Source organism: Cotesia glomerata, linkage group LG7 (assembly GCF_020080835.1).
Source record: "Cotesia glomerata isolate CgM1 linkage group LG7, MPM_Cglom_v2.3, whole genome shotgun sequence".
Classification (NCBI taxonomy): domain Eukaryota; kingdom Metazoa; phylum Arthropoda; class Insecta; order Hymenoptera; family Braconidae; genus Cotesia; species Cotesia glomerata.
The window spans coordinates 25,854,982-25,880,479 of NC_058164.1; the positions used below are offsets into that span (position 1 = coordinate 25,854,982).

A 25,498-nucleotide genomic window follows, 5' to 3' on the forward strand; every position below is an offset into this window, starting at 1 on the left:
CATTTTCGAGCAACTACAAGCCCTTAATACCTTATACCTTCCACCCCTTTGGTCATCTTTAGTCTTAATTCTTCATTGTTAATTTTCATTGCCGTTATTTATATTATTTAAGCGGCCTTTTTAACAGTTGAAAAATGCAAGTGCCGAAAGATCGAGTCGAAAGACGAAAGACGGGAAAGAAGTAGACTCTGAAACCGCAAATGCGCTCTAATAAGATAAAGAGAGAAGGAGAGAGGCGAGACAGATGCTAAGAGATAATTCAAAGTGTAACGCTGCCAAGCTATTATTACATCTCTACTTTTATTCTTACTTTAGAGTTTATTCTCAAGTTTTTTATGTTAACGGCAACAGCTTATTGCTTGGACTTGTACTTTACTTGGATTGGATTGGGTAACTTATTATAAGGCCCAGACTTTTAAGAGTTCAATCTTTTTTTTTTTTTTTCTCATTTTTGTTCCTTTTAGGGAATTTTTTTAACGAAATACCTTTTAAAAAAATTTCTATAATTATTTTTTTTAATTAGTCTTTTAGATTATTAAATTCCTTTTAAAATAAGTAATCACACGCCAAAATTTAATTTAAAAAATTAACCCGCGAAAATTCGCGAATTAAAAAATTAAAAAAAAAAATTATTTTTTTTTTAATATTGCAATTTTTTGCTCTGCATAAAATTAAGTAAACAATAATTTTAGAAAATTTATTGTTATAATTATAAAATTAATAATAATAAATTTTAAAATTAATTTTTGATGAAATTTTAGTTTTAAAAAAATTAAAATTAAATTAAATTATTGTTAAAAAATTTTTAATAATAATAATAATAAATTTTTTAAACTAGTTATAATTGTTATTATTAAAAAATACTTTAAATAGCAAGAACAAAAAATAATAATAACAATAATAATAATAATAATGAATAGAAAAAATTAATTTTCGACTAAATTTTAATTATAAAAAAATTAAAATTAAATTAAATGATTTTTAAAAAAATTTCAATAATCATAATAATAATAACAAGAATAATAATAAATTAAAAAAATTAATTTTTAACTAAATTTTAATTGAAAAAAAATTCAAATTAAATTATATAATTGTTAAAAAATTTTTAATAATAATAATAAATTACAAAAAATTAATTTTTGACTAAATTTTAATTATAAAAAAATTAAAATCAATTTGAATGATTTTTTAAAAAATTTTAATAATAATAATAATGAAAAAAATTAATTTTTGACTAAATTTTAATTGAAAAAAATTAAATGATTGTTAAAAAATTTATAATAATAATAAATTAAAAAAATTAATTTTTGACTAAATTCTAATTATAAAAAAATTAAAATCAGTTTAAATAATTTTTAAAAAAGTTTTAATAATAAAAATAATTTAAAAAATTAATTTTTGACTAAATTTTAATTAAAAAAAATTTAAAATTAAATTAAATGATTGGTCAAAAATTTTGAATAATCATAATAATAAATAATAATAATAATTAAAAAAATTAATTTTTGACTAAATTTTAATTTAAGAAAATTAAATAATTGTTAAAAAATTTTGAATAATAATAAATTTTTGACTAAATTTTTATTTAAAAAAAATTAAAATTAAATTAAATAGTTCAAAAATTTTGAATAAAAATAATAATAATAAACTTTGAAATTTTGACTAAATTTTAATTATAAAAAAATTAAAATCAATTTAAATGATTTTTTAAAAAATTTTAATAATAATAATAATGAAAAAAATTAATTTTTGACTAAATTTTAATTGAAAAAAATTAAATGATTGTTAAAAAATTTATAATAATAATAAATTAAAAAAATTAATTTTTGACTAAATTCTAATTATAAAAAAATTAAAATCAATTTAAATGATTTTTAAAAAAGTTTTAATAATAAAAATAATTTAAAAAATTAATTTTTGACTAAATTTTAATTAAAAAAAATTTTAAATTAAATTAAATGATTGGTCAAAAATTTTGAATAATCATAATAATAAATAATAATAATAATTAAAAAAATTAATTTTTGACTAAATTTTAATTTAAGAAAATTAAATAATTGTTAAAAAATTTTGAATAATAATAAATTTTTGACTAAATTTTTATTTAAAAAAAATTAAAATTAATTTAAATAGTTCAAAAATTTTGGATAAAAATAATAATAATAAACTTTGAAATTTTGACTAAATTTTAATTATAAAAAAATTAAAATCAATTTAAATGATTTTTTAAAAAATTTTAATAATAATAATAATGAAAAAAATTAATTTTTGACTAAATTTTAATTGAAAAAAATTAAATGATTGTTAAAAAATTTATAATAATAATAAATTTAAAAAATTAATTTTTGACTAAATTCTAATTATAAAAAAATTAAAATCAGTTTAAATAATTTTTAAAAAAGTTTTAATAATAAAAATAATTTAAAAAATTAATTTTTGACTAAATTTTAATTAAAAAAAATTTTTAATTAAATTAAATGATTGGTCAAAAATTTTGAATAATCATAATAATAATTAAAAAAATTAATTTTTGACTAAATTTTAATTTAAGAAAATTAAATAATTGTTAAAAAATTTTGAATAATAATAAATTTTTGACTAAATTTTTATTTAAAAAAAATTAAAATTAAATTAAATAGTTCAAAAATTTTGAATAAAAATAATAATAATAAACTTTGAAATTTTGACTAAATTTTAATTATAAAAAAATTAAAATCAATTTAAATGATTGTTAAAAAATTTTTAATAATAATAATAAATTTTTGACTAAATATTAATTAAAAAAAAAAATTAAACGATTGTTAAAAAAAATAAAAAAAGATAATATAAGTTTATTTATATCATAATTGGGGCATTGAAAATATCTGCGAAATAAAAATGAATATAACCTAGGACAATAATAATATTATTGAGATATCTTATCATGGAGGCTAAAGTCGGAGCGACGATCTTACTCACTGGAGTCAATGAACGATAAAAAAAAGGACAGGCTGCACAAAGAATAAACTTGGTGGACTCTTCTCCTCTCTCCACGTTTCTTCTTCATCTTCTTTATACATAATGCCTCTTCTCTTCTTTATACATTGAAACTCCCATACATAATACTAATACTCTCTTCTTTATATTTATATTTAATAGTAAGAGCGCAACAATATATACCGAGCAAGTGTGTTATGTGTGTTGTGTGTCTCATTCGATCCGCGCTCTCAAAGAGTATGTAGTATCTTCGGCGTCGGTGCGTTGGAAAATAAGAGCGTGTGGGCGAGTACAAGCCCGCGGTCTTCCTGGGGTAGGTCACGGCAAAACCAGCCTCAGCCTCAGCTTCAAGCTCTTTAGCTTTAGCTCCGTCTTTCTCAACTTCTCTTTACTTCTGGTTTATCCTGCGCTGGTACACGTGATTTTATTATAAGCGACCACGGTAGATCATCCTCTGGGCCTAGCAGATAAACGGAGAAAGAGCAAAGAGAAAAGAGAGATGGAGAAAGAGAGGGAGGAATCCGAGACCGGTACTACTACTTTAGATACTTTGCGGCCGCGATTTGCTTTACCTCAACTTTAGCTTCTTTCAATCATTAAACCAACACTTGTAAACTCTATCATTACTTTAATATGTTATATTTAATTAACGATTATTTTTATTGCCTTATAATAACCGTTTTTTTCCAGACTAAAATTGGTCAATTGTTTTTTTTTTTTTTTTTTTTTTGGATATGTTAATTATTTTTGTACAAAAATTTCGACCCATATGGTTGGATAGAAATTATATATGCTCATATTTATTCACATATGACTCATATGTGGTCATGTGTAAATTAAATATATTCATATGTAAGCAAAAAATGTTCATATTTTTATCTATGTCATTAAATTTGAGTCATATATGATCACATATGCCATATATGATCATTTATGCCATATATATGGTCACATATGCCATATATGGTCATATATTGCAATATATGTCATTTATATGGCCATATAGGATCACAATGCCATATATATGGTCATATATTATCACATATGCCATATATATGGTCACATATGCTATATAAATGGCCATATATGGTCATATAAGATTACAAATACCATATGAATAGTCATAAATGATCACATGTGGTCATGTGTGCCATATATATGGTCATTTCTGTAATATATGCCATATATGTGACCATATATGGTCACAAATGCTATATATATAGTCACGTATGACATATATGGTCATATATTCTAATATATGCCATATATGGCTAAATAGAATCACAAATGCCATATATTGTAATATATGCCATATACGTGGTCATATATTGTAATATATGCCATATATGGTCATATAAGATCACAAATGCCATATATATATAGCCATAAATTATCACATATGGTCATGTATGCAATATATATGGTCATTTATTGTAATATATGCCATATATGTGGCCATATATAATCACAAATGTCATATATGGTCGCATATATGCCATATATGTGGTCATATATTCTAATATATGGCATATAGCATCACAAATGCCATATATATATGGCCATACATGCTCACATATGGCAATATGTGCCATATATAGCCATAAATAATCACATATGGGAATAAATATCATATATGGTCATATGTTGTAAATATGTCATATATGTGGCCACAATTGCCATATATATGGCCATATATGATCAACATGATCAGTATGACCATAAATATGGTCACACATGATAAAAAAAATGCCATATATATGGCCATACATGCTCACATATAGCCATATGTGCCATATATGGCCATAAATAATCACATATGGCAATAAATATCATATGTTGTTAATATGCCATATATGTGGCCATATATGGCCACAAATGCCATATATATGGCCACAAATGCCATATATATGGCCATATATGATCAATATGACAAAAAAAAAAATTTTTTTCTATCAAAAATTAAAAAACTAAATCTTGAAACATTGAAGAGCAATAAATAACATTTATCTAAATTTTATAAAGTTAGTGATGAGTCTAAAGTGTATAAAGTGTATAAAGTGTGCACAGAATATTAAAACATGATACCCTTGCAGCTGCCGCAATTGAAACCCCGAAACCGGAATGTTTTAGAAAAAAAAATTTTTTTTTTTGCCAAAATATATGGAAAGGGGCAAATGTAAATTGAATAGGTGAATCCATTGTCTCAGCGAACCCCACGTATGATGAGAAGACCTCGTACCTCATCCAAGAACAGTTCTCACGTTGCAACCCCTTCAACTAACCCAAGGTACATTTCTGATGTACTTTTTTTTTTTTGCATTTCGACACTATTTAAATAACGGTTCTTCTCTTTGTTTCAATTCATCCCCATCCCTCGGCAGATTCTATTTATTTTCGATGTTTATATAAAAAAAAAAAAAGAGTGAAATGAAAGCGACAAAACGATTGACAGTAAATTAAAATTTCTTTTCTTGAAAGACACAAAACTTCTCCGCCCTTAAAAAAAAATCAATTATAAAAGATTTGCATATTGCGAAATATTTAGCGCCGCCACGGTGGCAAAATAAACGAATGAAAGAAGTTACTGCTAGGGGTGGAACCAATAGTTAACACCCTCTCTTACGTTCACAGCCCGGTTAGTTTTTAAGATCTACCCGCGCGCGTTTGTGCGATTTTAAACGAAGGGTGACATAAGTGTTGCAAAAAACTCTCCTAAAATCAATACAAAATGGCGGCTATTGTCATAAATAATAAGAGCTCTAGTATTATTACTTTTTCCAACCCTGACTAAATATTCATGACGCATCAGAGTGTTGCTAAATATCTCGAGTGTTTTCAAAACCCAGTAAGTGGATTCGAGTTTTGATTATTTTTTTCCGACAAGTTATTAATTTTTTTTTTTATTTTTAGTACGCTCCCTTGGCAGCGGTGATACCGCAGTTGTAGCGTGAATTAAAATCCAATTATATCGTCACCTTCAATCCCTTATTTCCACGTCGCGAGGTTTTCTACGACTCACAGGAGGCTTTTTGTTTAATGTTTTAATTTAGTGGAGTTGAAAAAAAATCTGGGATTTTTATAAATACACAGAAAGAAAAATTTCTTGACTGGAGAACAAATTTTTGGCTCAAGAAAATTTGTCGGGTGATTTAAAAGATATTTTAATAATGCCTCGGACCAAAATAATAAAATATTTCCAAAAATTGTCATCAAACTCGCAAATGTTTTACAATAGAAATTTTTTTATTAATCTTTTATTTAAAGTTTATTAAAAATTCTTTTCTACTTAGTTTGTTTTTTATTCTAAAACTTTTTTAAATAAATTCTTTATTTTTCTATCGAATTAACGTGAAAGCGTGTGTGTTACTTTTTTCAACGAATTATTTTTAAGAATAGTAAAACGTACACAGAAAGATAAATTTATTGAGAACAAAATTGTTGGCTGAAGAAAATTTTTCGGGTGCCTGAAGGAAGACCGAAGTTGTTAGCCGAAGTTAAAATTTTTCCAGAAATTCTATTCTTGGTGGTAATTTTTTCTTAATTCTATCATAAATACTCGATACAATAAATTTTTATATTTGATAAAGATTTTTAGATACTTTAGGGAAGCAGTGCCACCTACTTTAGCTGAGAAAAAAATTTTATCACCTTGAGAAAATTTTTCTCGAGAATATTTGATACCCTTTTTATATTATTTTACCGTGCAATTATACATATTGAATGAAAAAAAAATGATTAAATATTATTTGATCTTCCCAATTGACAAGTTAACCATTAAAAATATTAATGAAAATTAACTTCTATCTTTATATTTAATTTTTTGGAGCAAGAGAGAAATTTTCTCAAGACAAGAAAATTAACTTCTATCAAGAACTTAATTTTTTGGAGCTTCGAGGCTGAATTTTCTCAAAACAACAAGATTTTCGAGACTTAAATTATGTAATTAAATTAAATTATTCTTTAGAGTAATTTAAATTTTACACAAAAATGGCAATAAAATTTTTTTTTCACAAAAATTATTAAAAAATTTTAGGAAAAAGTTAAGAAATGTCAAAAAAAAATTATTTTAACAAAAAAAAATTGACTTTAAAAAGATGTCCCAATTATCGTCAAGAAGGTACCAAAAACTGTCCATTTAAAAATTCTGGCTAAAATATTGAAGTAAAAAAAAAATTTTTTCCCTCAAGAAAATAATTAGAAAGAAAAATATTTTCTTGATTCAAGTGAACTTTTTTTTTTCTGTGTAGTTTAAAACTATTCTTTAGAATAATTTAAATCTTACAAAAAAATGGCAATAAATTTTTTTTTTCACAAATATGATTAAAGAATTCTAAAAAAAAATTAAGAACTGTCGAAAAAAAAAATTATTTTAACAAAAAAAAATTGATTTTAAAAAGATGTCCCAATTATCGTCAAAGAGGTACCAAAAACTGTCTATTTAAAATTCTGGCTAAAATATTGAAGATATAAAAAAATAACAAGACCTTTTTTGTAGGAAATTTAATTTCCTATCAAAAAAATCCTTATAACCTTTTATTTTAAATTTTACAAAAAAATGGCAATAAAATTTTTTTTTACAAAAATTATTAAAGAATTTTAAGAAATGTAAAAAAAAAAGTCATTTTAACAAAAAAAAATTAGTGTCCCAATTATCGTCAAGGAGGTACCAAAAACTGTCTATTTAAAAATTCTGGCTAAAATATTGAAGATATGAAAACTATTTTTTGTGTAAAAAAAAAAATTTTTTATCGCTCAAGAAAATAATTAGAAAGAAAAATATTTCTTTACAAAAATTTTCTTCAAAAATAAGGAATTTAATTTAATATAAAAAAAGTTTCTTTCGATTTTAAAAATTCTTAACTTTTACCAAGAAATTTTGAATTTAAAAAAACAAAAATTCCTCCTGTGATTTTTTATCTCAACAATTTCGCATTTTAATTATCATATTAAAAAAAAAAAGCAGCAAGTGGATGTTTTAATTAAATCTTCGCGGAAACATTAAAAGTTTGTAGCTTTTCCGTTTGCGTTTTTGCGATTTTAAAATGTACCTACGCAAGATAGAGACAGAAAAAAAGCCCCATCCCCTTTAAAAAAAAATATTTAAGGAAACACAAGCGCCCGGGATCCGGGTATCTCACTCTCCTCCTCTTCCTCTTTCTTCTCCTTGTTCTTTTATTTCTATTTACCTCGAATAAAAAGTAAATACAATAAGAGCCGGTAAAAAGTGCAACCGCAAAACAAAAGAGCCGACTTCTTAACGAAACAAATTGTTGCTTCTGTTGAAGAGAAGGAGGAAGAGAAGGAGAATTTAAAAACTTTTCCGACGAGTTTTCTTTCCCAACAAAGTAAAACCTAAAGTACAACCTCATAACTTCCATTTTATTTTATTATTTTAACGTCCGATATTTTTCTTCTTCTCTTGTCTTCTCTTTTTCGGGATTTTTAGCGACACAATTGAATGCTCGTTAGTGGAAAAACTTTTTTCGGCACTTTGGCAGGAGAGGAGACTTTAATTGTACGGGCACTTGAAGTGGTCAACTTGAGCCTCATTTAGACATTCCAGATTTTAGGTCTTATGAATTAAGATCTCATTAAATTCTTTTGTAGAAATTGCAAATGGCTATTGGAAAAAAAATTTGAGGACTTGGGACAAGATTTTTTTTTATTTTTTAATAAATTGCGCTATTTTAAATTAAAAAATCTCTAATTAAAATTTCAAATTGTGTTCAATTTTTGTAGGAAATATAAATTAACTATTTAAAATTTTTTTGGTATCTCTAGATACATAATTAAGAAATAACCCTGTATCTTGTGAAATATTGACATTTTTAAAGATATAAACTCATCCTGATGTTACATTCATCAAGACCTTTCATTTGAGTACCCACATCAATTTTTCATATATTTTACATATTTATATATATTATATATATTTATAAATGAAAAATATATCAAAAATGCATGTGGGTACTCAAATGAAAGCTTTTGATGAGTGTAACCTCAGGATGAGCTTATATCTTTAAAAACGTCAATATTTAAGAAGGTACAGTTCAATTTAACAAATATCTTGTGAACTATTGACATTTTTAATAATATAAGCTCATTCTGATGTTACACTTATCGAGACCTTCAATTTGAGTACCCACATCAATTTTTCATATATTTTATATATTTATATATATTATCTATACATGTATATATGAAAAATATATCAAAAATTGATGTGGGTACTCAAATGAAAGCTTTTGTTGAATGTAACATCGGGATGAGCTTATATCTTTAAAAATGTCAATAATTAAGAAATGACCTTGTATCTCATGAACTATTGACATTTTTAAAGATATCAGCTCATCTCGATGCTACACTCATGAAGACCGTTCATTTAAGTACCCACATCAATTTTTCATATATTTTATATATTTATATACATTATATATATGTATATATGAAAAATATATCAAAAATGCATGTGGGTATTCAAATGAAAGCTCTTGATGAGTGTAACATCAGAGAGAGCTTATATCTTAAAAAATGTTAATGCTTAAGAAAGTACAGAGCAATTTAACGTAATTAAAAAATGACCTTGTATCTTGTTAACTATTGACATTTTTAAAGATATAAGCTCATCCTGATGTTACATTCATCAAAACCTTTCATTTAAGTACCCACATCCGTTTTTCATATATTTATATACATTATATATATGTATATATGAAAAATATATCAAAAATGCATGTAGGTACTCAAATGAAAGCTCTTGATGAGTGTAACATCGGGATGAGCTTATATCTTAAAAAACGTCAATAGTTAAGAAAGTACAGTGCAATTTAACAAAATTCATTATTTAATAAGACAAAATCTAAAATTTAATACAAAAAAATTCTCAACTTTAAGAACTGTCTAAAATAACTTATAATAATTTTTTTTTTTTTTTGCCCTAAGTAACATTTGAGCCAATATATTAATAAAAATCCTTATTCTAATCCATGCAAAAAGTATTGCATGCAAAAAGTATGTTAAAAAAAAATGCAGGAAAAATATTAATATAAAATGGTGGGTTGGGTATTCAACTCACTCGCTGCAGAGTTGACCAGCATTCCTCGAGGGTGCGTTCGTTGATGTTAGCCATTCCTCCACCCCCGGCACCGGGTCCACCACCACCTAGACCAGCAGCCGTAGCACGAGACTGCGTTTTATTTAGGGCAGCCCAAAGCATAAGGAAACAACCCATTAGATCTTAAATACATTCATACCTTGTAATTAACTATTTATTACAATTTACATTATATTAACAACCAAGTAGTTACCAAGTTAACTTAATCTATAACTATATCTATTTATATAAGTGTACTTATGCATACGTATGTCTTATAGATGGATTTGTGTCTTTGATCCCGATTTAGAACTCTATGACCTGATAATCACCCGGTCTATAATCATCGGCAGTAACTAAAGCTCAACATTTACCTACAGTCTTGTTTACGATACTGCCTTTAGCTAATTGTAACGAGACAATTATTTTTAACGCCGACTAATTGCTTTTTTATCGACCATTTTACGGCTAACGAACGCTTTCTTTTTTATTATTGTTATTTTTTTAGTAATTTCGAAATTTTTCGGTAGAAAAGTTACTATAGAGTCTACTCAAAGTCTCAAACCGGAAATTATAATTTTTGCACCAACAGAACCTAAAAAATTACTTTTTTAAAATTTAGAACTCAAAAATTTAGCAATTTTACGATTTTTTAAGTTTAAACTTATTTTTTTTTTGGAATTAGAAAAATTAATTCACTAATTTTGCAGTACAAAAGTTACTATAGAGTCTCATGAAAATTTTAAGCCCTAAATTAAACTTCTAGCACAATTCAATTCCGAGAAATGACAATTTAAAACTTGAAACTCCGAAATTTAGCAATTTTACGCATTTTCAACTTCTAATCTAATTTTTTCAGGAATTAGAAAAATTTTTCCAAAATTTTTCAGTACAAAAGTTACTATAGAGTCTAACGAAAATTTTAAGCCCAAAAAAAAACTTCTAGCTCAATTCAATCCCGAAAAATGATAATTTAAAACTTGAAACTTCGAAATTTAGCGATTTTTAGCAATTTAACGCATTTTCAACTTCTAATCTAATTTTTTGAGGAATTAGAAAAATTTTTCCAAAATTTTTCGGTATAAAAGTTACAGTAGAGTTTACTGAAAGTTTTAAGCCGGAAATTTAAATTTTTGTACCAACAGAACCCGAGAAATAACTTTTTTAAACTGAAAAACTCCGAAATTTAGCAATTTTACGTATTTCTAACTTTAAACTAATTTTTTTTAGACTAAGAAAAAAAAATTTATTAATTTTTCAGTACAAAAGTTAGTTTAGAGTTTACCGAAAATTTTAAGCCCAAAAAGAAACTTCTAACACTATCCAATCCCGAGAAATGACAATTTAAAACTTGAAACTCTGAAATTTAGCAATTTTTCGCAATTTTCCGTATTTTCAACTTCTAACTAATTTTTTTTAGAAATTAGAAAAAATTTTAGAAAATTTTTCAGTAAAAAAGTTACAGTAGAGTTTACCGAAAATTTTAAGCCCAAAAAGAACCTTCTACCACCGATAGAACCCTCGAACTTTTCAAAAATCCCCACAAACTCACTAAAATCCCGCACTTTTAAGCCAACAAAAAAAAGCAACTCACCTGAAGTTCATTGACAAGTTTCTCCGTGAGAGTAGCGTCATGCGAGTCCTGACTGCCCGTCCCGGGACTCATCATAGAATTCTGCGAATTCTGCTGATTCTGAACATTCATCCCAGGAACTCCTCCATTCTGATTCATCCCCGCCATATTAATAGCCTGCTGCTGCAAGCTCTGCTGATTCAAGCTCTGACTCAAATTTTGCGCTTGCTGCTGAAGCGCTTGCTGATTGAGCCCCTGTTGAAGATTCTGACTCAAATTCTGAGCTTGCTGTTGCAGAGAATGGCTCAAATTCTGCGCCTGATTTTGCTGCAAGCTCTGCTGCAGATTCTGACTCTGACTCAGATTCTGAGGCTGATTCAGCTGATTCATCTGCTGTTGGGGCGACAGACTCTGCAAATTGTGCTGAAGCGTCTGTCCGAGGTTCTGCTGCATGTTCTGGCTGAGCGCCTGACTCAGGGCCTGTCCAAGATTCTGATTAAGCGCTTGAGCAGCCTGGACGGCCTGGACGGTCAGCGACGGACTCGAAGCCTGCGACATTGTCTGCTGAGCTTGAGCTTGAGCTTGAGCAAGATTGTGCAAACTCTGGGCCATAGACGAGCTTATCGTGCCCTGGTGCTCTCTTTGATGCGGCGACGGCGTCGTCGGAGCAGGTGATGACTGCTGCTGAGAGTTCTGAGTCATTGCCATCGCGTGGTGCATCGCGTTGGGGCTTGGTCCAAGGCTAGAATTGCTTGGCATACCGCTGTTGTTGCTCTGGTTCTGCTGGCCCAGAGGACTGTGCATTGGACTGTGCACCTGATGCTGCTGCTGTTGCTGCTGCTGCTGCTGTTGTTGTTGCTGCTGCTGTTGCTGCTGCTGTTGCTGCTGTTGTTGTTGCTGCTGCTGTTGTTGCTGCTGGACCTGGATCTGCTGGTTCTGCAGCGGACTGTGCTGCAGCCCAGGAGAACTCTGAGGCGGCCCCCGTTGCGGCTGCTGCCAGTAGTCGGACATCTTGAAGACATGCTGCCTGAGCGCGTGCAGATTAGCCGCAGCAGCAGAAACCGCAGAGGCCTGGACCTCCATGGGCTCTTGGTCCGGCTCAAGGTCCGGCTCGGGAGAACTCGGCTCCTCGTCTTCCTCCTCGTCTTCCCTTTCTGTGATGTCCTCGTCTTCCTCTTGGAGCCTCCTGGCCTCCTCGATCGCTGCGGCGGCCACTGCGACCTGGTTCTGAATGCTGACGGAATTCGGGTCGACAGTGAGCCCAGGACTGATACCAGGTCCTGGTCCTCCGCCGCCTAACCCACCCCCCGAATCTCCAGCGTGGTTTGCGAGATGATGGTGATGTTGCTGGAGCAGGTGTCTGTTCTGGTGATGGGAAATGTGATCCGGACTTTGGACCTGGTGCTGCTGCTGATGGTGGTGCTGCTGCTCCAGGCCAACAAAATCCGGATGGGCTTGCGACTGGGCGCGCAGGTCCAGGGCCGTCGCGTCCGAAATCTTGAGGCCTTCGCGCGAAGCCCGTGCTACCCCTTTACGGCGCAGCTTGCCCGCTTTTTTGGCACACTTCAACCTCTAAGGCACCGGCGAGGACGACTCTTAGTGGCCTTGATTAGTGGTCCCCGGCCCCAGGACTCTCTTCCTTACCAGGAGGTCAGCTAAGCAATTAGTGATGATCAACATCAAGCAGGTTTTTTCACTGTCGCACTGTCTCAATTTTTTTTTAGGATTAGAATTATTCTATTACGCGCGTGTTCTTGGCGTAGAACACTAAGTTTAGAAATTACGATTGTTTCTAGCTACACTTTGTTCAGGTTATCTTAAATAATTATGTCTTACTATTACGATTAGTCTAATTTTATTCAGGATTGCCCAGCCCGGACGGTGTAACGAGACGGAATCTTACGGACTTGTTTTTTCACTGGTGGGTTCTTAATAATTCAACACTCGTACCGTTTTGCCCTGAGTTAAAGCCCCGTTTTTTGTTCGTGTTGTGTGTGTGCGTGTGTCAGTGGTCACTTTTTAGCGACCGTGTTTATATTTATTATATCAGTACGGAACGGTGTCGATCACCAATATATCTTGATCAGTAAGAATTATTATTACAATAACTCAACAGTCCGTCGATTCCAGCTCGAGTAAGGAATATGCGACTCTATTCAAAGATTCGTAGTCTGCACCATCACTGTTATTATCTCAACTTGATTTTACCGCATATTACAACTATCGTAAATGTTTTTTTGTTAATTTTTATAAATATTGCACTTAGGTACACTCGTTTTTTGAACACACTGAAATATACAATAATGCGGCCTTCAAGCGGATTATCTCGGGGGGTTGATGCACTCTTTTTCACTGGACGTTAACCACTACCACTCGCGCCCTTCACTCTTCAAATAAATCAGTGATTCTTTCTTCACCCCCCAAGTATTTGCGACTTAGCGACTAATCCTTCTTCTCCTCTTAGTTTTGACTTCCCTCGTCTTAATCTGCTTCTTCCGCTTTGTCCAGTCTTCCTCTCCTACGCGGGAATCTTCCGCTGCAATGCGTCTCCCGCTCGAAGCTGTAACATATATGATTTATATGATTAAACCATTATCATCATCATCACCACCATCATCATCATCATCATCATCATCATCATCATCATCAAAAATTTCTAAAGTTTTATTAAAAAAACAATCGTCTGGCCGTCGGTCAACGTCACTTATAAAAAATTACCGATAAAAATCCTGAGTATAATTTGAATTCTAGAACTTTATTAACACATGATCGCGAAAGTTAATATCGTTTTTAAAAGTTCCGTTGAGCGACGTTCCATTCATATAAAAAAGGGGACGGAAATGAAAAGGAAAAAAAAAAAAAAATGTCACTACCAATAGCTAGGTTTTTAAATGAAAGTCCTGACAGATGTCTTTCTCATATTCTTACATCAATAGCTAGGATGATAGTATACCACCAAGCTGGTAATAATAATTGGGTATGATAAATTCAACCAAAAATGACTGCTATCACTAATATTACTTTTACATTCACTTTCTATTTCTTTTGTTGACAATCCTACAACGTAATACAACGACATGTGGTTAAATCTCAGTGGTTGCCGTGACCCACTCACCGGTGTTGTTACACACATGACATTACTAAGCTGTGACAGTTGGTGAATTCATCCAATCTAGAGATCTAGCACCAAGATGTCCTGACGGAGCATCAAACTAATAACAAGAACAAGAAAAACACACCAACCACCTTTGTGTATTGGACACTGGTCAAGTAATCCACTGGGGGTAAGTTACTAACTAAGACTTAGTAATTGTAAGAACTGATGATAGTGGCTCTAAAGGATAACAATCGTTTAAGTTATCTTATAAGAATACCGCGACGCGTTTTCCTCTTCCGTGTACGAGTCCTTGACGGAGGAGGAACCGAACTGACTCGAGTCTGTGGCTCGTGAGAAATGCTAAGTCCTTCTCCGTGGCCGGTGGTGGCGCGCGTCTCAGACCGCGTGCGTCTAAACCACCCCCTTGCCTTAAAGAACGCGACTGAGGTAGGGGCGTTGTCTTAGGTGGTGCGCGGCCGCGAGTGTCCTTCTCTTATTCCGTTCTTAGATCCGACGGTTTGTTTACTTACGTACCGAGTAAGGGTGTCCCACCATACGAGGAATCTAACACCACTTAGGTCCAGCCGGTTCTCGGGTCCTCCAGAGGAGACCCGAGAATATCACCGCGGTCCTCCGTAAGGTAATACTCACAAAAACGCTGGTCCTGGCGAGTTTTCTCAGCCCCTCTACGGGTGGCAGTCGCCCCCACTTTGAGGTTCAAGGGGCTCAAGCTTCTGTGCGCGCTTCGAAGCTTGAGACGACGAGGATTGAGGAGAAGAGTCCAAGCTCTCGAGAAAGGCTCCCCTTCCGAGCGGCTTTTCAGAAGCGTGGGAGAGAAAATTCAAGGGAGAATATTTCCAACTGGGGAAAAAGCTCCTACCTCCTACCTTCTCGCCTTATCAGTTGTCTTACTTTTTCCCTCACTCTGGACGCAACACTTTCCAACTAGACATCTACACTCTACAACTTCCCGAAGGGTACTGACGGAAAAAAAACCCCAAAGGGGGTGCGGAATATCAGTAGGAGGTAGGAGGGGACTCTATTTTTTCGAAGAAAAAGGGGCTACACTTTTTTACGCACGGAGCAACACATGCGTGACTAACTGGTAAGAGGGTGGCCATAATTGTCGTAATTATTCTTACTCCCACTCTGACTCCTTAGAATCTTTGGATCTAGCTAGATCTATGCATCCTTGCTTTGGATCTTCTAAGTGAGCAGCTACCTGCTCCAATTAGGAACGGTCAGCCGGGTGACAAAACAACCCGCCTTTTAAAGTCTTCCACGTGGCTGGCACGCGCCGTCCAGGTGTTTGGGTAAAAAAAAGAGCGGGGTGGCCGTCTGTGGGAGGGTTACAGTCTTCAGAGCGTAAAAAAATCAGCCAATCAGCCGGGCGACGGAAAAAAAATCCCACCTACATTCTTTTATCTAACCCCGAGAGAATGCGCAAAGGGACAGCTTACCCCTTCCACTTTACTAGTTACTTTGTTCGGTTGATTGTCCTGGCATTGATCAAAGAATTTACCCATCCGGCTAGTGGGTACTTACTTTAAATTACAAATAAGACTTGATGCTTTGGAAACAGGTGAGAAGCAGCCGGAGGATAGTGGGTGTAGATCTGAATCGGGTAAAAAATAAACACCCCAATTGCGCCACCTGATCACTGATCGCTATCACCAGCTGCCACCCGCTATCAAGTACTTCAATTGCGAACAGTTGTTGCAATTATTTTTATAGATACATCGCAAGGTGGCCATTGAATTGGAATTTTTATTTAAACACAAATTGTTCTGATGCTGGAGAGAAAGTTGCTAGTTTGAATCTTGCTTAACGTTAGGAGCTGCCTCAACCCTCAACCCCGGTTAGAGCTGCCGTCTGGCGGCGGAAACTCGGACTAGATCCAACAAGGGTTCATGTCCAAACTAAGTGTATAAAAAAAAAGCCGTTTAGCTAACTGGTGAGTGGGAGAGTAGGATTAAATGAGCGACGTCGTCCGGTATTTTATATTACGCAATTGAAAGAAACAAATGAAGCTTAATAGAAAAACTGCCGTTAGAAAAAGGCATTAAGAGTTGTACAGCCTGAACGAAAAGCTTTTATTAGATTTTATTGGGTATTATCTATTTAAATTCAAGAGGAGAATAATAGTTTTTATTGTCGCTATTGCTGCGATCATTGTGATATTGATGCCGGTGTCATCATCGGATAATTTAAATAGGATTTTATAACTTGTAAGACCAAGTTAGTCAAGGGAATATCGATCCTGATGGTATCGGCCCTAACAAACCGGACCTAGCCCAACTTAGACCCTTAGAATTTTCGGGAAGCGTGGAAGGTTGCTCTAATGCATTTCAAGTGTTTTGCTATTCTCTTAGACTAAAAGATTCTCTGTGAATGTTGATGTATTCATAAAGAGTCCATTTGCGCTAGGATTTTATAAAATCTTTTGGATGAATCATTGATGATTGAAGGAGTTGTCCCAACAATTGAGACGTTCATTGAAGACATTAACAAATGGCTAGCAGCCAAGACTACTCAGCATAACTACGATCTATGACGTCTGGCAGTAGCTATCAAAATAGATTAGCTCGGCCATGAAGAATCTCAAATCTGATCCTCTTCTCTTCTAGCTTCTAGCTTCCAGCTACTGCATAATAGAACCCGGTTTAAAGCCAATGACACACGTTATGATAATCCGACAGCAACGTGTCGTCTGATGACTTCCAGCGTCATCGAGCAACCCGGATCAGCTCCAAAGAATTTACAGTTTTGTTGCCACCATCATCATCATCATCATCTCTGTTATTTTCCCCGGGCCGAGGATGATGGTGGTGGTGATGATTGTGATGATAAAGCCAGCCGGGAATTCCCGGAGCTTGAATTAGCATCGAGCATTGATAATTTTTATCCGGGGTTTTTGTATTTAACAGAAATATTCGAAAAATGATTTACCAGGCGAGGTCATCGACGCATTCGTTCCCCCACCGAGTCAGGGTGGAGTTGTTTCCCCCGTCACCAAATGTGAGTGTGTGTGATGTTTTAGGGTGAGCGTGTGGTGGTAGTCAGCAAACGTTTAAGTGGTAGTGGCGTCGGTGGGATCCCATTGGCCTCCCTATTGCCCGTTCCAGGGGTAGCTCGCTGCAGTCATCGATTCAGACAGTCATTGGCTGACTACGGTAGGCCGCCATTTTGAATGACTCCGGGATCAATACAAGGGGAGAGGAAAAAATAGTTAAATAATGAATTTTAGCTGGCGCCCAGCCCTCAAAAGCCCCCTCCCGACTTTACACAGCCGGACCGTCATCTACCCTCCGCAGCCACCCTCGGCATCAACCTTTATAAATGACTGTGTTCGTGAGCGGCAACCGACCCAGACCCCGGACAAAATCATCAACTAAAAATTATTCGATCTCACCCTCGTCCTTTCTCCCTTTCCAAGCAAACACACACACACACATACACCTAGTCAGTGTGTGCTTCTGCGATATCTTTCCCGGGTTTCCAGCCCCAGGTTCACGTGTTTTATACGTCCATTCCCAGTTGCGTGTAATTCCACGCGCTTTTGTAGGCTCTTTTTCGCTCGCGTGCTCGAGGGGCTGACAGTGGGTGGTGGGTGGTGGGTGGTAGGCAGTGGGTGTCGGGTGGCTCAAATGCAATCATTCCTCTTTACCCCAGAATATACTGCACCCCCTTTTACAATGATTTTGCACCGAGTATTTCCTCCTGGCTCAGCCAGGAAATAGGAAATTTCGAATCTACTGACTGGACCGGTCGTTATTTTCAGACATATATTCACCCGGAGTTTTCAAATGGTTGTTTTATGTATGTACATGTGAAAACGTCATCGAAAATCCTCTCGTTTTATTTTATTGACAGGCTTTTTGTTTGTTTTTACTACGGCAGATTTTATTTTTTTTTTTTTGATCTACGCTATTCGAGGGTGGAATAATAAAGGCAGACGTTATATATTCAATTTTACTTTTTTAGACGGCTAACGAGCTGTGCATGTGGAAATACGCTTTTGTTTTTAAAGGAAATTCATTTGGATCGTTTTATTGCCTTAGCGCCCTACCACTTTTTGGATTCCGGGTGTTTTATCGGCTCTAAAGCTTATTTTCGCGGATTTTTTGATGAAGTATTATCAAAATATGTTAAATCCTTCCAAAAAAAATTAGAAAAAAATTCTAAAGCTTAAAATTTAAGTTTTGAGTCGATAACTGTATAAAATAGATGAAAAAAAATTTTTTTTTACGTAATCAATTTTTAGGATTAAAATTGCTTATTTTCCCAGATTTTTGGACGAAGTATCATCAAAATATGCTAAATCCTTCCAAAAAAAATTAGAAGGTGATTCTAAAGCTCAAAATTAAAGTTTTGAGTCGAAAACTGTATAAAATAGGTGAAAAAAAAATTTTTTCTTACTGAATCAATTTTTAAGATTAAAATTGCTTATTTTCCCAGATTTTTGGGTGAAGTCTCATCAAAATATGCTAAATCCTTCCAAAAAAAATTAGAAGAAAATTCTAAAGCTCAAAATTAAAGTTTTGAATCGAAACCTATATATAATGCAAAAAAAATTTTTTTTTTTGCAAACTCAATTTTTTGGTCTAAAATTGTATAAATTCATGCATAAATAGTATAGAAGATTTTGGGTACTTACGTTTTGAACCGAACTAACTGAAACAAGGACATAAGGCTCTCTTGGTAGCAACGACTTTTAGATCACATTTTTAGTTATAAAGATTCTTATTTGTTAAAATTTTATTTAAATTATTCTTCTCGTTTCTTTAAATTTAAATGTTTAATTAATGTATTAAATAATTCGTCATTTAAACGTACGTGTTTTCCTTTAAAATCTAAACTTTTCAAAACTTGTTAAAAATATACTTTAGTATCTTTACAATTTGTCTAAAGGTTACTTTTTTTTCAACGCCATTAATAAAATTTATCTTTTTTTGTTTCAATAAATCCTCCCTTTGTTCCTCAATTATTATTTTTGTTTTAAAAATTAATTTTTTCTAAGGCAATGCTTCAAATTTGTTTCTTCTTTTGTATTTTAGTTTCGCACTCTTCTTTTTTTGGTTTGTATTTTTTTTTTGTATTTTTTCTTTTTTTTTCTTCTTCAAATATCACTTCGTCGTTACAAATTTAGATAAAAATAATTATTTTAAAAAATCCGTGACATAAAAACAAGGATGTTTTTCAGTTTGGTCGAATTAACGATATTAATATAATAAATCAATTTGAGTTGTTCGTCAGACTTTGTTTTAATAATAATAAAGATGTATATTTTCTTCGGCAATATGTGGATGATTACACAGACAATATTGTTGCGTATCAAGGTTTGTTAACGGTAAAATTAATTTTTCAATGAAATAATTACTATTACAACACATAACAACACAGTGCGACGCGTCTGAAATCAAACAAAAAAAATTTATAAATTAAAATTTTGAAAACCAAAAAAAAAAAAAATGCCAGAATCTAATGAAAAGGTAGCGTCCTAAAAATCGATAGTCATCGAGTGATGACGCGGCGGCCATTTTCTCGACTCTAATTTGCCGTCCATGTTCTTTTCGTCGCCGAAAAATAGGGTTTAGCCTATAAAAACGCAAAAAAAGCCTATTTATAGGCTTTTTTTTGCGTTATTTTCGATTTGAAAATTAAATAAACAGCCACGTGGCTTTTCTGTAAGAACGAATGAAGTCTTGAGATCTCCCTCCAGTAACACGTCCCTGTTCATTCACCCCGTTGCCAGATAGTACGCTATCTCTTGGTCTTTGTCTTACACCCGTGTCCTTTCGCGATAAGTCGCAGTCGACGCGCGCGTTAAGACGTTAGCGACGTTGCCATTTTCTCCCGCGGTAAATCCAAACTTTTAAGAGTCCCACGTGATCTAAGACCCTATAAACCGCGCTTTTAAACAGGACCTGGACATTTGCACCCTTTCCAAAGATTCTGGCACATTTTTCCACACTTATACTGGCGCCCAAATTTTAATTTCCACCCAAATTAAAATAACAATTTTTCACGACATATTAAGGCACAATTAACAGATGAATATATTTAAAAAAAACACGATTTAACCTTTGATAGAGGCATTGCGAGCATCCCCGTGTCTGAGTAGCAACTGCGCCGTGGCGGTGTGCCGGGCGGCCCCACCTCACCTCTCGCCACCTCACCTAACCATCCGAATCTCGTTGGTGTGTACACCCTCCTCTGATCGCGAACGCGCACCACCAACTCTCCACTATCCACTATCGGGCAACAACACGCCACGAAAGAGAGAGACTAGGATGAGTTATGCGACCCAGGCAAGGACGGGTAATCCTGGAGCCACACATACACATACATACCCAAATTCGCCCCGTTGTCCGTTTCAGAGTTTAACAGCACCCCTACGCTCAACAACGCCCGATCTGAGTGGACGATCCTAACATAGGCGGGGAACGATGATGATGATGATGATGATGGTGGTACAGTCATCGCACGAGGGTAGCTTGTGTTGGTGAAACCAACATCTTCCACATGTTCAGCTCTGAGTGTCTGAGGATTTGGAGGAGTAAATTTTGGATCTTCTAGATGATGGCCCGCAACAGGCAGCTTGGATCTCTTCAAGCTTGCTTAAATTTTGGACCAGGGCCTATTAAAGGATTCTAGCAAGATCTAACTGAATTCAACTGAAATTAGGCTGGGTGTGCTACCGATAATTATTAAATGGTCACGAGGTAACACGCGCGAGAAAATAATTGGAAATAGTCTATTCACTAGAAGGTATAACGGGTTTTAGACAACTAGACTGGTACAATAACTATTGTATACTTTAGACTCTAGGCCTATTAGCTAGCCTACTAGCTTCGTCTAATATTCTCTAGTTTGGGAGAAAATTTAAAACTTGGAAATTATTTTGCTGACTGGGATTATGTTTTGGTACTAAATGTTTTTTATGATGTTAGAATTGTAAATAGTTATTTAGTAATAATTTTTGGAAGATTTTTAAAGAAAATAATGATTTTTAAAGTTAAAATTTTTATCTTTTTATTTTACTAAAAAATATATAACAGAATATAAGATTTTGCTAAATTATGCAGAAAAATTGACCGGAGAACAAAATTCTTGGCTCAAGTTATAATCTTTAGTCTAATAACTAATAAAAAAAAGTATTAAATAATTTTCAATGGGTTTTAAATAACAGTGATTAACAAAAAATTTTATTTTATTGTAAAACAAATCCGTGAGGTGATTTTAAAGATATTTTAATAGTCTCTAACCAAAATAATAAAATATTTCCAAAAATTGTCATCAAACTCGCAAATGTTTTACAATAGAAATTTTTTTATTAATCTTTTATTTAAAGTTTATTAAAAATTATTTTCTACTTAGTTTGTTTTTTATTCTAAAACTTTTTAAAATAAATTCTTTATTTTTCTCTCGAATTAACGTGAAAGCGTGTGTGTTACTTTTTTCAATGAATTATTTTTAAGAATAGTAAAACGTACACAGAAAGATAAATTTATTGAGAACAAAATTGTTGGCTGAAGAAAATTTGTCGGGTGCCTGAAGGAAGACCGAAGTTGTTAGCCGAAGTTAAAATTTTTCCAGAAATTCTATTCTTGGTGGTAATTTTTTCTTAATTCTATCATAAATACTTGATACAATAAATTTTTATATTTGATAAAGATTTTTAGATACTTTAGGGAAGCAGCGCCACCTACTTTAGCTGAGAAAAAAATTTTATCACCTTGAGAAAATTTTTCTCGAGAATATTTGATACCCTTTTTATATTATTTTACCGTGCAATTATACATATTGAATGAAAAAAAAATGATTAAATATTATTTGATCTTCCCAATTGACAAGTTAACCATTAAAAATATTAATGAAAATTAACTTCTATCTTTATATTTAATTTTTTGGAGCAAGAGAGAAATTTTCTCAAGACAAGAAAATTAACTTCTATCAAGAACTTATTTTTTTGGAGCTCGAGGCTGAATTTTCTCAAAACAACAAGATTTTCGAGACTTAAATTATTTAATTAAATTAAATTATTCTTTAGAATAATTTAAATTTTACACAAAAATGGCAATAAAATTTTTTTTTCACAAAAATTATTAAAAAATTTTATGAAAATGTTAAGAAATGTCAAAAAAAAAATTATTTTAACAAAAAAAAATTGACTTTAAAAAGATGTCCCAATTATCGTCAAGAAGGTACCAAAAACTGTCCATTTAAAAATTCTGGCTAAAATATTAAAGTAAAAAAAAAATTTTTTCCCTCAAGAAAATAATTAGAAAGAAAAATATTTTCTTGATTCAAGTGAACTTTTTTTTCTGTGTAGTTTAAAACTATTCTTTAGAATAATTTAAATTTTACTAAAAAATAGCAATAAAATTTTTGTTTCACAAAAATTATTAAAAAATTTTAGGAAAAAGTTAAGAATGTCAAAAAAAAATTATTTTAACAAAAAAAAATTGATTTTAGAAAGATGTCCCAATTATCGTCAAGGAGGTACCAAAAACTGTCTATTTAAAAATTCTGGCTAAAATATTGGTCAAAAAAAATTTTTTTTCCAAGAAAATAATTAGGAAGAAAAATATTTTCTTGATTAAAGTGAACTTTTTTTTCAGTGTAAAAAAATAAATTCTCTTGTGCGCTGAAGAAAGCGTCTATTGTTTCACCTAATTACCTTTGGATAATTAGGCGGTCGGCCAAAATTCCATTCACTTATGCGATCCATTGCTCTGCGTCAATAATCGAAAAAAAAGCTGGTAATTAATTCACCCGGTTACTCGGCCAAAAAATCACCCAAGCGGATGAGTCGGCTATTATCACTCGGCGTCCTCCGTTATTTAGACAGTATAGTATCCCGATCCATAATTCCGGGACAAAAAACACAAAGCCGAAAAATTTAAGTGTCCATCTACACCATTGTCACTTTATGGCAGCTGCCGGGGCAAAAAACCGATCAATTGTTTTACCTATTGCGTAACTCGCCTCCCCTTGAGTTGTCCGTGGTCAACTTGGGCCTAGACTAGGTAACTATCCAGGTAGACTATCCAGAAGGGTCCAGATGGGTCCGTGATCCCCTCGCGGAAAGGATAGACCAGCGGCAACACTACCCATCTAAAACGGATTCTTCGTTGTTATTGTCCCAAACATAATACCGGACGTAAGACTCCTTGGTATGCAAATTACCGCGACAAAGGACCCCTTGATTCATTCTATCCACTAGAATTGTATCCTTTTATTACGACCGCAAAAAATATCCAGGTCAAATGGTCTCATCCGGTAAATATCAGAGGGATTGAGATTTTTATGATTTTTCCTTTTATAAAGTGTCCTCATTATTAAATGAATTTTTATTTATTTTTATATAACGGTTCTCTAAATAATTTTCGGAGAATTAGTAGAAGAATTAATTAATTTTTTATTTATTTATTATAAAAAAATAATTATTTTTAGATAGCTAATAAATTTTTATGAAAATTAATTTTAGAAATAAAAAATGCAATGAAAATAATTTATTTTTTAAATAAAATAAAAATGGCAACCTTGCTGGTAAGTAAATAAAATTTTGCTGTACTTTCGCTGTACTATATTGCACTGTACTTTCTTAATTATTGACATTTTTAAAGATATAAGCTCATCTCGAGGTTACTCTCATCGAGAGCTTTCATTTGACTACCCACATGTATTTTTGATATATTTTTCATATATTTATATATGTAATATATAATATATAGATAAATATATGAAAAAATTGTTGTGGGTACTCAAATGAAAGCTCTTGATGAGTGTAACATCAAGATGAGCTTATATCTTGAAAAAAGTCAAAAATTAAAAAATGACCTTATATCTTGTGAAGCATTGATATTTTTAAAGATATAAGCTCATCCCAAGGTTACACTCATCAAGACCTTTTATTTGAGTACCCACATCAATTTTTTCATATATTTTATATATTCATATGTATTATATATATATATATATATATATATATATATATATATATATATATATATATATATATATATATATATTAGGGTGGCGCAAAAACCGACTATTTTTTTGAGTCTCGAGTGAAAAAATGTTAGTTTTTAATGTTTTAAAAGCCCTCACCAAAGGACCGCTTAAAAAAAAAATTTTAAGAGGTCACTCCAAATTTTTTAAAATTTCAAAAATCGTCAAAAATCGAATTTTTTTTTTTTTTATTTTTTTTCTCGTTACGGTATAATTTTATAGACCAAAAAAAATAAGTTTCTGAAAGTTTCAGTTCAAAATTTAAATTTTGAAAGGTCGCTCATAATTTTTTTCAATTTATTAGTGTATTAATTTAGATTTTTTCGAGCGACCTTTTACTATTCAAATTGCGCCAATATATATATATATATATATATATATATATATATATATATATATATATATATATATATATATATATATATATAATACATATGAATATATAAAATATATGAAAAAATTGATGTGGGTACTCAAATGAAAGCTCTTGATGAGTGTAACATCGGGATGAGCTTATATCTTAAAAAATGTCAATATTTAAGAATGTACAGGGGATTTTAATAAATATCTTGTGAAATATAAACATTCTTTAAGATATAAGCTCATCTTAAAGTTGTATTCATCGAGACCTTTCATTTGATTACCCACATGTATTTTTCATATATTTTATATATTTATATATACTATATATATGTATATAAGAAAAATATATTAAAAATGCATGTGGGTACTCAAATAAAAG

General features: G+C 32.0%; 1 protein-coding gene and 1 long non-coding RNA gene across 12 annotated transcripts in view; both read right to left on the reverse strand.

The window, feature by feature from the left end:
* The window catches only part of LOC123268559 (zinc finger protein 853-like), an 89,761-nt gene extending 75,781 nt beyond the window's left edge, over positions 1–13,980 (reverse strand). For all 11 annotated transcript variants that reach the window (XM_044733728.1, XM_044733726.1, XM_044733730.1 and 8 more), the window contains exons 1-2: positions 11,664–13,980; positions 10,052–10,162 (exon numbers count right to left, since the gene is read on the reverse strand). In XM_044733728.1, coding sequence (XP_044589663.1) covers positions 10,052–10,162; positions 11,664–12,725 — 1,173 coding nt within the window. In that variant the 5' untranslated portion in view covers positions 12,726–13,980. The remainder of the gene's footprint in view (positions 1–10,051; positions 10,163–11,663) is intronic.
* Positions 13,981–14,050: 70 nt separating this feature from the next.
* On the reverse strand, positions 14,051–21,335 carry LOC123268560. The gene is made up of 3 exons (XR_006510254.1): positions 20,824–21,335; positions 19,397–20,152; positions 14,051–14,202 (listed from the first exon to the last, which is right to left on the reverse strand). It is a non-coding gene; the product is annotated as an uncharacterized LOC123268560 (long non-coding RNA).
* Between the last annotated feature and the right edge of the window lie 4,163 nt (positions 21,336–25,498).